At 40.9% G+C, this 12,008-nt stretch overlaps 1 protein-coding gene across 1 annotated transcript in view; it reads right to left on the reverse strand.

Annotated features, from left to right (window-relative positions):
* LOC109106615 (RNA-binding motif, single-stranded-interacting protein 3-like) overlaps positions 1-2,487 on the reverse strand; it is a 139,523-nt gene extending 137,036 nt beyond the window's left edge. Inside the window, exon 1 of the mRNA XM_042741485.1 lies at positions 1,317-2,487. Within this exon, the coding sequence (XP_042597419.1) occupies positions 1,317-1,391 (75 nt within the window). The 5' untranslated portion in view covers positions 1,392-2,487. The remainder of the gene's footprint in view (positions 1-1,316) is intronic.
* Positions 2,488-12,008: the final 9,521 nt, after the last annotated feature.

Raw genomic sequence — 12,008 nt, forward strand, 5'->3', positions numbered from 1 at the left:
AAGTAAGTCATTTACATGTAATTGATACCAGGGTCTTTATAATAATTTAACCGAATTACGGATTCTCGACATTAACAGCTTACTGTCGCATCATAATTTCCCCTGCTTAACATTTGCCTCTCATTGAGCATAGAGCATTACTGGGGGAGAGAGAGAAAGAGAGAGAGAGCGAGGGCAGTGATTGTGTGTCAGTTGCCCCTCTTCCCCCTCATGATTGATTTCCCCCGGAGGAATGCCTCCACTCAGAGAGCATGCTAGAATCAAGATTAATAACAGGCCATTTACATCCTCAATCACGCACACACACGCAATCGCACTCACGCTGACCCGTGCACACATGAGGTCCCCATCCTTCACAGGCGAATATCTGAAATCTGAGACTCCGTCCCAGTGCCAAAAAACCTCCTCCATCTCCTTTAATAATCTACAGATCAATAATTATTCCCAGACTGGCCCATTTGACCATTACCCATGATGTTGCTAGTGTCACGTATAGTCTAGCGATGAAGGGCATCAATCAAGTTGTTTCTACAAGCTTCTTCAAGATTTTGAAGGCTGAGATAGGCTGAATGCTTACTAAATTCTGGTAGTGTAACACGGGTAGAAGGAGGGAAAGAGAGAGGTCGTAAACACTTGCTGATGGAGAACGACTTGGCCACTGCCGTTTATCATGTGTCTTTTGGGAACACTTGCATATTTGGCCAACGTTGAGCAAGCAACTCCTCCAAAAGACTTTCCATAAATTTTCTTCCCTCACATTCATCTTTTGCACTTTGTAATTTACCCACCCCAAGTTGATCAGGAAAATGCATCTTCACGCCTTTTGTTCTGACAGCCTATTTTTTTTTTTTTCTCTGATCCAATCATAGCCCTCTCCACTTTCATTCACTCAAACATGTTACACAAGTGCCGGCCTCTTATGGGGCGCGCCACATAAAAACATTAATGAGATCAATGGGAGGCCGAGATCACCAGTGCCCCCGATAGCATCTCGGCACTATCGATCAGCCCATGGTAATCAATTCTCCACGTCCGGGTGGTGTAGGGGCTTAGAGAGATGGATGCAATTATTCAAGTCCCTCCACCACAGGCTACACTGCTGAGAGGACAGAATCTGGCGATCACAAGTTTGCGTGCGAGAGTGTATGCATGCGTTCTTGATAAACGGGCACTCTTGCACCTCCAGAGAGTGGCCCATGTCAAATATCAATCATGTGGTTTGTGTGTCAGTAACCTGTCAGAACTGTGCGGATGCAAGGAAGCATGTGAGGCAGACAATCAGTACATCACAAAACCAGATAACCAAGGTGGCTTACCTTAGTCTGAAGGTAGTGAGGGTAATAGTAAGTGTACTGGGGGTACATTGGTTGCTGTTCCAAGCGTTTGCCCATGTAGCTGGAATCCTTCTGGCTGTGGCTGGATACAGAGACTCGCGTGTGGGATCCAACAACTCAAAAAGCCTTCGCTTGTGGTTCCGTGGCTAGAGGCTAGATCCGCGAGAGGGACGGAGCCAGGGGAAGGATGGAGAGAGAGAATGAGATGATACGGCACACAGGCAAGTGTGCGTGTGCTGTGCCTCTCCTCTTGACGCCGTCTTCGGGAGCAGGGGAGAAGGAGGTGATGGAAGGAGAGTGGCGGTACGAGGATGGGATAGCAGCGGAGGTGTGCACGAAGAAAGAAGGAGCAATGGCACAGGAGAGAGGAGAGAAGGAAGGAAGGAGGTGAGGGAAGAAGAGGGGGCACTGTGGCGATCACTTCTCCAGAAAACCGGCTTCTACTCTACTGCTCATGCCCTGACTTTGACTCTCTCTCTTTCTATCTATCTGGCTCCTTCTTTCTTTCTCTCTCTCTCTCTCTCTCTCTCTCTCTCTCTCTCTCTCTCTCTTTCTCTCTGACAGTTGGTGCAGCGTCGGTTCCCAAAGGAGCTTGTCAGATATCCCAGTCGCACACTTTGTTCCCGTCTGGCGGATGCACAAAGCGGCAATGTAGACAGTTGTCGGATTTGGATCTCTGCACGCGTTGCTGACAGGACTCAAACCCTCTGCAGGAAGGACCAGACTTGAGCCGTGAGGTTACGAGGCACACAGGAAAGGGCACAAACTCCAGGCAGACTGCAGTATCCGAAAAGTCCAGGTGCAGCAACGCTGTTTTTCCTCTGTGATGTTCTTTCCTTTATTACCCGCCTCCCTCGACTGCCTGCTTTGTTGCGCGCGCAAGTGTGTGTGCGAGAGTGAGTGTGAGTGTGTGTGGCTGTGTGAGAGTGTGTGAGTGTGTGTGCGCGCTGCCGGCTGCTCCACACTGTGGGGAAGATTGAAGGGATCAGCTCGGGCAGCGCCGTGTTCCTCCTCCTCAGCCTGGTGGGTGGGGCTAAGGGCTGGCTGCACCACTCCCGGCCGGGGGAGTGTCTTAAGCAGCCTATCCATGTTTGTCCTCATGGGAGAGCTGCCGCCCACTGCACGGCTTCACTAGATGCTGAAGGGGACGACTTACTCCTACTCTCACACTCTGGGGGAGGAGACTGAGGACGACACAGAAAGGAGCCGAGGCCCCCTACTGGTCAACTGCAGACTGTACCTCATGTGATCTCTTTTTTTTTCAAGCTTTTTCTTTTCTTTTTATCCTCTGAGTGTATTTTTAACTTCACTTTCTTCAATAAATAAAACATGAATGACCGCAAGATGTTTCTTTGCTCTGGTCTGACACATGCTGGTAACTTTGCATTGGCTGATACACTGACATACTGACACACTGACATGCATACAAGTACATAAGTGCAGTGCAGAAATGGCCATGAATTAGAGTCTTCCATAAGGCTTAAGCAGTGTTGCTTATTAAAAAAAAAAAATATATATATATATATATATATATATATATACAGTATATAGAGTGGAATGCTGTGCTGGTAAAGAGAGCAGTTTCATAGCAGATGCTTTTTTTTCCACAACCTCTGCAATAATGTTTGTTGCAGTGGCCAATTATTTACAGCAGAAAAAATTGGACTCAAAAAGAAAGTAACTGAAAAATCTCTCCCTAATCATTCCTATATGCTCGTTCTTTGAGTTTGCACTTTGATCATTGTTTTGACATTGTTGAGGTATTTTTCCCCCAGGATTCCCAGTGCTTTTTAAAATGAAGTTCACATGCAGATATGGCTGTTCGTATAGGAGACAGTTTCAGGGCGTGACAAATTAGCGCTAAAAGAAAAAGCAGGCTGTGTGTTTGCAAAGTGTTTGCAGACTGACGGCAGTTAATTATGAAAGCTATGGCAATTTTTTGCCCAAAGACTGCAGTAAAGTGAAAGGAATGTAAGACCTAATAAACAAACAGCGGTTGGGAAAGACAACAATACATTTTCATTAGGACAGGCTCTCATAGACGTCTGCAGTGCAGGAGGAGAGAGAGAGGGGGAGAAAGGTGTACAAGTCTAGCTCTCTCATCACTATGATTGGAATGCTGAGGCACAGAGGGAGGAAGGGAGAGAGGGATGAGAAGCCAGTGGAAGGGGTTCAAATAATCCACAGCACCAAGTGCATGGCCACTAAAAGTCAAAGCAGTTATAGCAGCAATGGAAACACAAATGGAGCTGCTTTTCAAGAGATGACAATGGAAACGCTATTTCATACATTTTTTATTTAATTCCCCCCGAGGTCTTTGTATAATGTAAGGAAAGGCTTTTTTTTGTCCCAGAGCATTCATAATTGAGTTATGACAATCACCCTGTCTCTGATCCTTAAAACTAAACTGTCCAATTTTTTGTTGTTTGTTGTTGTGCCTTTAAGGCTTGCTTACGCACAACATGTGGGTTTGCTGTTAAGTCCTATATAGTTTTTTAACTGCCCATCCTTCAATAACACTCTTTTTAAAGTCTGCATTATATTTTGTGGCAGGATCACAAAACAGCTCATGCAGAAATATGATGCACAAACTGTTAGGTCAGACTGAAAGGTCAGAAAATCAGAGCAAGCTGTTTTTTGCAGCTTAGTTTTCTTTGGTCATTTTGGTCTGGGGAGATTAGAGTTACAGTGTGTTTTCATAGTGCATCAAACTCTTTTATCTCAAAGGATCAAAGCAAATTGGATTCCTTATGATGATACAATCATTGCTTAATACCATGGGACAGAATATTTTTTTCTTTGAAAATATAGAAGTATATTTCTTTTTAAATATTTATGTAATTTTTATATTTACAAATAAATTAAAATATGAACTTATAAAAATTCTGTGTATTAAAGTAATATATAATGCCATAGATCCAATCAAGATTTGTTTTTGCGATGCATGTTAGTTCCATATTACTCCACAGTTGTACGTTTTGGTTTGAAGCGTAGTCAGAAAACTGTAGCTGAAATTAATAGCCTTTTTATTTCCTTACTTTGCATGATGTTTTGGGGCTTTTCTGGAATGATTGTGCAAGGTTAGCGTGAGTACACGCTCACAGAACGAGGCTGGTGCCATGACGCCGTAATTGTTCTTGCTACGGTCTTCAAAGAACTCTGCAAATGGAGCTGGACACGCTCCCTGCAACTCAGGGGTACCATTCTCAAAAATCCAAAGAAGAAAAAATGCTCTCATCTGGACTGCTGCACAGCTGGGAAAATAGAGTCGGCTGCACTCATTTGTGGGACGACAGAAAAACATGGGATAATTGTGTCCCTTGGATGGAAGCAGGGATGTAATACTGTAGTGTCAGTCGAACGCCTGTTTAATACGTAAAAGGAGAAACAGACCTCTACTGTTTGCTTAAAGTGTTAAGTTTTGGTTTAGTATTCAATACTGAACACGAGAGTCTGTGTCATGGAGAATATCACTATATTAATAGCATATTAAGGTAGACATTCTTTTCCAGTAGATGGGAATGCGTAAATCTACCACTAATGTGCTAATCCATTACACCAGTCTCTAGCTAACACATTTAATATTAAAGTCTAATGCTTATACAAATGAAACCGTGTGTTGGTTTAGATGGTAAGCTAACTGATAGCTTGAAGGTGGGCAACCAGCCACAACACTCTAGTATTGTGGTGCCATGTTTTGCACAGACAAGCACCACTCATTTTCCTCAAACAATGCGAAAATGTAATTTTGCATGTACCATCCACACTTCAGCACAGCCACATTGGCCACTGTCCCGCCACCTGGGGGTTTATCCCAACTGGCTCCGGCCCAGCCAATCTGCTGTCTGAGTGGTGCTATAGCAAACACCTTTCTCGTCCAGTGACAGTCGTGCTAGATAAGTAACAGCACAGGCTTACCTGAGATAAAAGCTGCAATGCCATCAATCATGAAGAGGGGGAGGGAGGGTGAAAAAGAGAGTGTTAGAAACAAAGCGTGTGAGAAAACGAATGAGAAATGGATAGAAATAGAGCACATCCAACATGCATGCAAAATTAATTTGCGATCAGACCTCACCTACACAATTTATCACAGCAATCTTTGACTATATTAACATTCATTTCTTATCTATAGCTTATTGTTTGCAAACAATAGAATGGAAACCATCTAAAGTTGGGAATCTAGATATAATCTAATCATGTGGGGTGAATCATAGTACCAGGCACGTAGAAGAAGTGCATTCCTGTGCTCTACCATTGGCCTGCTAGTTTTGGGACAGGTTCTTCAGTGGTGTTTCCATTTAAAGATCTAGCTTATTACTAGGTCACATTGACCTTGCATAGCAAATCACATCTCAAGAAATGCAACTTGATCGATCGTGGCTGATTGTGTGTGTGAGAGACATGGTAAGAATGAAAGCATTTTACATTACCATGTTTACACACTATTATTTACATTTTAGGCTGAAAAAGATGGCAGATTGCAGAAAATCTGTGATTGCACAGAATATAAGCGGTAAATACTGCATAATGCCTAGTATTTTGTATTCAACTATTTTTTCATTATTTGACTACAAATGTTTCACAATAACATGCTACACTCTCAGAAAAAAAAGCACAAAAAATCTTCAAAAGCTACACTTTTGGACCTTGTTTACCCCTAAAGGGTTCATACATGAAGTGTACATATTAATTTAGGTATGATATATATTAGTATATTTTGAAAAGGTACTGACCCTGTGGCAGCATGTGAATTTTTGTTTTTTTGTTTTTATTGTGGTCACGTAACCTCACTACTTCTGTGCATGTCAATAGTGCCCAGTTCCGATGTTAGAATTATTTTATTTTATTTTATTATTTTTCTCTCTCTCTCTCTCTTCTCTGTAAAACTTTATTTTGATGGTCCCTTTTGAGCATTCTGTTGACAATAAGTAACCTTGAACCAACAATTTGAGCTGGGAGATTTAAAATGTAAATGTCCTGTGATTAATATAGTCTGTTTAACACTTAAAAAAAAAAAACTTTTTCAATCCAACATCCATTTTTATCTTCCTAAATCTATACTAATATTTACCTAATACTGGTATTTACTAATATTCAGGTAAAATTGAACATGCATTGTGGAATGCAATATACCATGCAGCATGTATTGTTGTATACTGCTCTCTTCAGGTATTGTGTTCATACAGGATATTGCATATTGCACAGTATGCATATTGTATACTACAGCAATAATACAAGTACAAACAATTCTTAACAATTTTCCAAACATCAAAATTGCCCACAACTGTTACACAGAAGGGTTAAAAGGCACTCTTTAGTAAAAACTTTTGAAATGACAGACTCATAATTCCAGCAATATCTCAACTTCCTCCCAAAGCAGTGCTCAAATGTGTGAGAAAAAACACGATATGTTTTGAAATATCGGTGAAGTAGGTGGGCTCGAAACCAACCCACCCATCTCCAAGAAAACGTCCCAGTGTGTTTTATCACTCATGAGCGCCTTGTTAAGTCCCGGGGTAGTTGAGGTTCATTTCACACAGCTTTGTTCCCTGCGCTTCGACTCGAAGCCATAAAGTTTAATAGAGTTCCTCTAATCTCACACTGGGCGACCCACAACACAGCGGCGCACTTATTAGATCCTCTGTCGGCAAAGAGCGGCCACAGATTCACACCAGACACGCGGCGCGACAAGAAGCGCAATCTTCTGCTCTTCAAATGACTGATTTCATCCTACGTTTCTTTAAGTGTGTCATTTGAGTAACTGGCGGTACTACAGTGAGCTGGCTCGAGGAGTAGGGTGTGAGAATGGGTTTTAAATGCTTTAGAAGAATGGTTAATGTAAGAATGAAATGAGAAAGAGCTGGGAGGGAAGAAGAAAAAGGAAAACAACATAAAAAAAAAATCAAATATAAGGCAATTTACTTTTTCATTTATTCACCCACATGTTGTTCCCAAACTGTATGACTTTCTTTCTTCGGTGGAAAGAACTGTTTTTGTCCATGTAATGAAAGTTAACAGGGTCCAAAGCATCACTGGACCACTTTACTTTCAATGTAAGAACAAAAGCAGTTGACATTTTTCAAAAAGGCAGTTTGTGGGTGGGCCTTCACTTTAAAACACATTCTTGGTTTTATTGAGCATGGCATTCCAAAGAAATATATAGCATATTTGTCTTCGTAATTTCCCACCCTACATTTTTATCTCGTTGAACATCCTGCTTTGCTCGGAAACATATCAAATTGCCGAAGTAAAATGGGGTTGCAAATGCCGTTTCATGTCGAAACGGGTGGATATTAAACAGTTCCTGTTTTTGCATTTGGCGTATACCCTGATAAACAAGTGATGGAGAGGCTTTTCTCAGAAAATCACACCGAGCAGAGATTATGGTTGACAAGTTTGCATTAATACCCTGCCATAGAGCTGGAGAAAAACTAGAAACACTAAAAATGCCAGTTCATTTTAATCTCTGCAAAAGTGGCAATGGATAAATGATTATTCCGTTAATAGAGCCGAGATGTAGCGCTTTCTGCCATGTTGCATTCATTAAGCTAAAAGCTAACCAAGCTCAACTGATCTGTGTCCGTAATTAGAGAGTCATGGTGGGCGTCGTATGAACATTCAACACAGATTGGCTTCATTAACCAACCACAGATTAATGAAAGTCGCTGCCTTTTCCAGAAAAACAACAAAGAAGAGCAAAACAATTTGGCTTTCTGTCTGGAATTCCATCATGAATGAAATTATTGGCAAGAAAAGATGTGTTTTATGGGTCTCCCTCTCTCTGTCTGTCTCTCAGCAGGTGGAGGTGTCTCTAATGGAGGTAGTAGAGACTGGTCTAGCGTGACTGACGCATGAAGCTCCAGTGGAAAGTAATTAATTTCTGTAAACGACTGCCATGTCTGTCAGCTTTTATAAACGAGCGTTTATGTGTTATGGACGATTTAACCAACCCCATTGAGAGGAGCTGACAGAGACGAGTAGAACAGAGACAGGGAGAGAAAGAGGGAGAGAAATTAACGCAAACCGCTGACCATGTGAATAGACCCGCGCTTGCAGTTTGAAATGATCTCATGATATGGCCACCGTTCAGCTGTCACACAAGCGTTATAAATCATACTGTGAATCTCGCATACCCCCCACTACAAGCCATGTGTGGAAAGGGACATTTGTGAGTTTCTTTTGTGACTTTATACAGCAGACAAGTGGAATGTGAGCCCAAGTCTGCCATAACTTTACTCTCAAATGTTTGCACATTGCACAGACGTACAGGAAACATATCATATAAATGATTAACTTCCCCCAAAGCACTCTGGGATAGTCAAGAAATCATTTTGTGCATATGCAATGCATATATTGAATTTCAGGCTGAGGCAACATTTTTGTGATTCTGTTTAACCAGTTACTCTGTGGGTGACACCACTGGAAAGCTACTTTGAAAACTGAACCTTGTCAAACTGCAGGCGATTTCTACTTTACATTCAAGCTAGACTTCTAAAAACAGTGAGCTACACTACTCAATTCTAAAAAAAAAAAAAAACAGTTAATTGTATTGAAGCTTTTTACGGCTACAGTTTTTTTAAAATATTAAATAAGCAATTTATTTTACAACAATTTTGGTCCTTAAATCTGATTGGCAGATTTTGCAGCACTCCAGTAGTGTTGCTATAACAGTCCAGTGACAGTGTTTGTGCATTCCAGACAGATTAGTCTGTGCATTAGGACCGGGACAATAAATTGATGCATTGTGAATCAAGAAATTATTCTGCATCGTTTCTGAAATTTTCAGAATGCATCGCGATTCTCCTTTGAATCGATTCTGAGCTTAGTGGCACTGAATGCTTTAGAAACAGCCATAGTCTGCTTGCTTTTTCAATTCCTTACAAACACCGCTCAAACCTAAAATAATCATTCATAAAGTTTGAAAAGTTTTAAGCAAATTACAAGGGTGTTTATAGTGGGCTGTGTGTACATTAATCTCACATCATAAAATTTACATGACTCAGCCAAAACGCTCGAGCACTTTTTCTTTGTGAGCATTTGAGTGTGCAGTTTAAAAAGTAGCCTAGAGCGCCATGTTTGTTAAAAAATTAAGCTTAGAATAGATTCCATAGAGAATCGCTGTGCATTTGGAAAATCTCAGAATCGATTGATGGGAATTTTACAGTGGCTCTTTCTGCAGGTTACATTATTACACCAGTAGGTGGCGACAAGTGACTGTCTTCTTGAGTGAGTTATTATTTATTCATTAATTTAGCCCATTTGCTCAAAAGGACAGATTCATTTAAGCATGAAACAAGAGGCTGTCTTTATGAATGAGTTGTCATTATTTTAAACAAATCACTTGAGTCAATGATTAAAACACTCACAAAAACACAACATTTAAAAAAAAATCTTTAGACACAAAACATGCATGAAAAACGTTTTTTTACTTATTTAAATAAAACAGTATAGATTTTTTTATTATCAGATTTTTTATCAAACATAGCATGAAAATACTATCTAGTTATCCCCTATTATTTGCATTTAGTGTGTTTAACCCCCCCCCCCCCATTTTTCATGAAAATAGAATTGGAAAGTGAGAAAAGACAATAAGACAGTTTGGACCTATCTTTGGGTCACAAGAGACTAGTTGAGAACCACTAGTTTAGAAAAAAAACTAGTTGCTTAGTCGCAGAACAAAAAAAATCCACAGACGAAGTCACGCAGTCCGTGACAAACAGATCGTTAATGGTTGGTCTTTGTGATAATACAGTACATCGGGCAGGACATCATTCATCCACCACAAATATGGCTTATCATCTGAAATATGTAAGTATTAGCAACCTAGAGGAATGTGCACTGTTCAAGTGTGTCTGTGCGGAGTGTGGAATCTGAACAGGCGGAGTGCGGAGTGTGTTAGCTGAACAGTAGCGCTTGCTGCAGGACAGATGGAGGTGCTGGTGCGCTCACTTAACCCTAAAATACTCTATCGTTTTTGGTCATACGAATAATACATCTTTCGAATTGGTAAAGACGCTATGTTTATATGTGTGCACTCATAATAACAACAAAACGTTGCTCTTTTGTGAAATAATTAAAGCAAACAGGATGTGCTTTCTGCCGTCTCGGTCTCTGTGAACTTGAGGGTGAAACTCTGTGTATATCTTTGCGTTACCGACACAGAAAAATGAATCTAAAGAGAGCGAAAAGTCTACTTTCAAATGAACCAATTTAAATGATAAACAAATATTCTCTGATTATGTAATCCGTATGAAACATGCATACAGGCAGTGTTGCCGACTTCATCTCTTAATCTAAAACCAAATAAAGCACTAGTGTATCAATATTGCAATGTTAAAATGTTTCTTACTGTTTTTCCCTGACACATTCATAATCATTACTTCTGCCGGTGTGCTGTGGCAAACTTTATGCGTGTGCTTGAATGCTTATTATGCAATGTAGGCAATTAAAGGCTCAGTATTATGATTTAAATGGTTTATTAATAAACGTACAATTAGTTGACTAATGCTTAAAATGAACAACTACTAGTCAACCAGAAAAATCTTTAGTTGGGGACAGCCCTACTACTGTTACACTATTTAGTTACGCTACTTAGAGTTTGTTAACCCCTCGGCACTGGTGGCTAAGCAGTCATGTTTGGTACCAAAAGCTTGTGAAAGGATGTGTGCAGTATCTAAGAATGTGTCTTGAAAACGTGTACGTGTGCCCCTGGAATTAATGTTCCCTCCTCTGAGCTCCACATCCACTAGGTCGTAATCATCTCCTCTAATGTCATTCCTCACGCCGGGCCCATGCAGAAATAATTACAAAATGGAGGTGCAATTTTCAGACTGCGATACTGAGAAAATGTGGCACACAAGGCCTCAGAAATGAAAACAAGATAGACTGTAGAATCCAACGAGGACTCGTTGCCATTTTCCAGATCCCAAATTGTATTTCTCTAACAAATACGGTTTTTGGTTGATAAAGCTTAACTTGAAAGCCATCCACCAGGCCTGTCGAACAGCGGGCGAGAAACACAGAAACAGAGAGATTTTCGAATGCCATCAGCACCGAATGAGACATGTTACCCTCCCACTCACCATGTTACCATGAACCCTAGAGGTCCAAAGCCTTTCTCCCAGCCCTCTCACCCCTGCTGGAGAGGGAGCTTTGATGAAGGACTCACACATCAGCTGGTTTTAAGCGCAAGTGTGTAATGCAGGCTCCAGGTCTTGTCTCTGTATTTGTGCAGATGCCCTGGGTAATCAGGCCCATGAAATGTGTTTTCACTGCTGATTACAGAGCAGTGGAGTGCAAATGGCCTGCGCGCCACTGGAAAAGACCCCCCACTCCTGGTCAGTGAGACAAATTATAGATAAAGACTGTATATACAGTAGAGTAACACTGCTTACTGCCAGAATGGAAAAGGCAAGTTATTTGAGAACATATAGAACTTGAGAGCTTAAACCACCCGATTATTTCTCTGCATTAACCAGACAAAAGGTTGTGAGAGAATGGAAGGAGGATAAAAAAAATACGTCTTTCTTTCTAAAAATAAACCTCTGAATGAAAATGGCCCTTTGATGGAGAACGCTGGCTGAGTGCCATCATACAACTATATGCTGTTCAGTCTATCTTAGAGAGCTGGAGTAAAGGCTAATGGATTCTCTTTTTTTTTTCTCGACACTGCAT

This window comes from Cyprinus carpio, chromosome B16 (assembly GCF_018340385.1).
Source record: "Cyprinus carpio isolate SPL01 chromosome B16, ASM1834038v1, whole genome shotgun sequence".
Taxonomy (NCBI): Eukaryota; Metazoa; Chordata; class Actinopteri; order Cypriniformes; family Cyprinidae; genus Cyprinus; species Cyprinus carpio.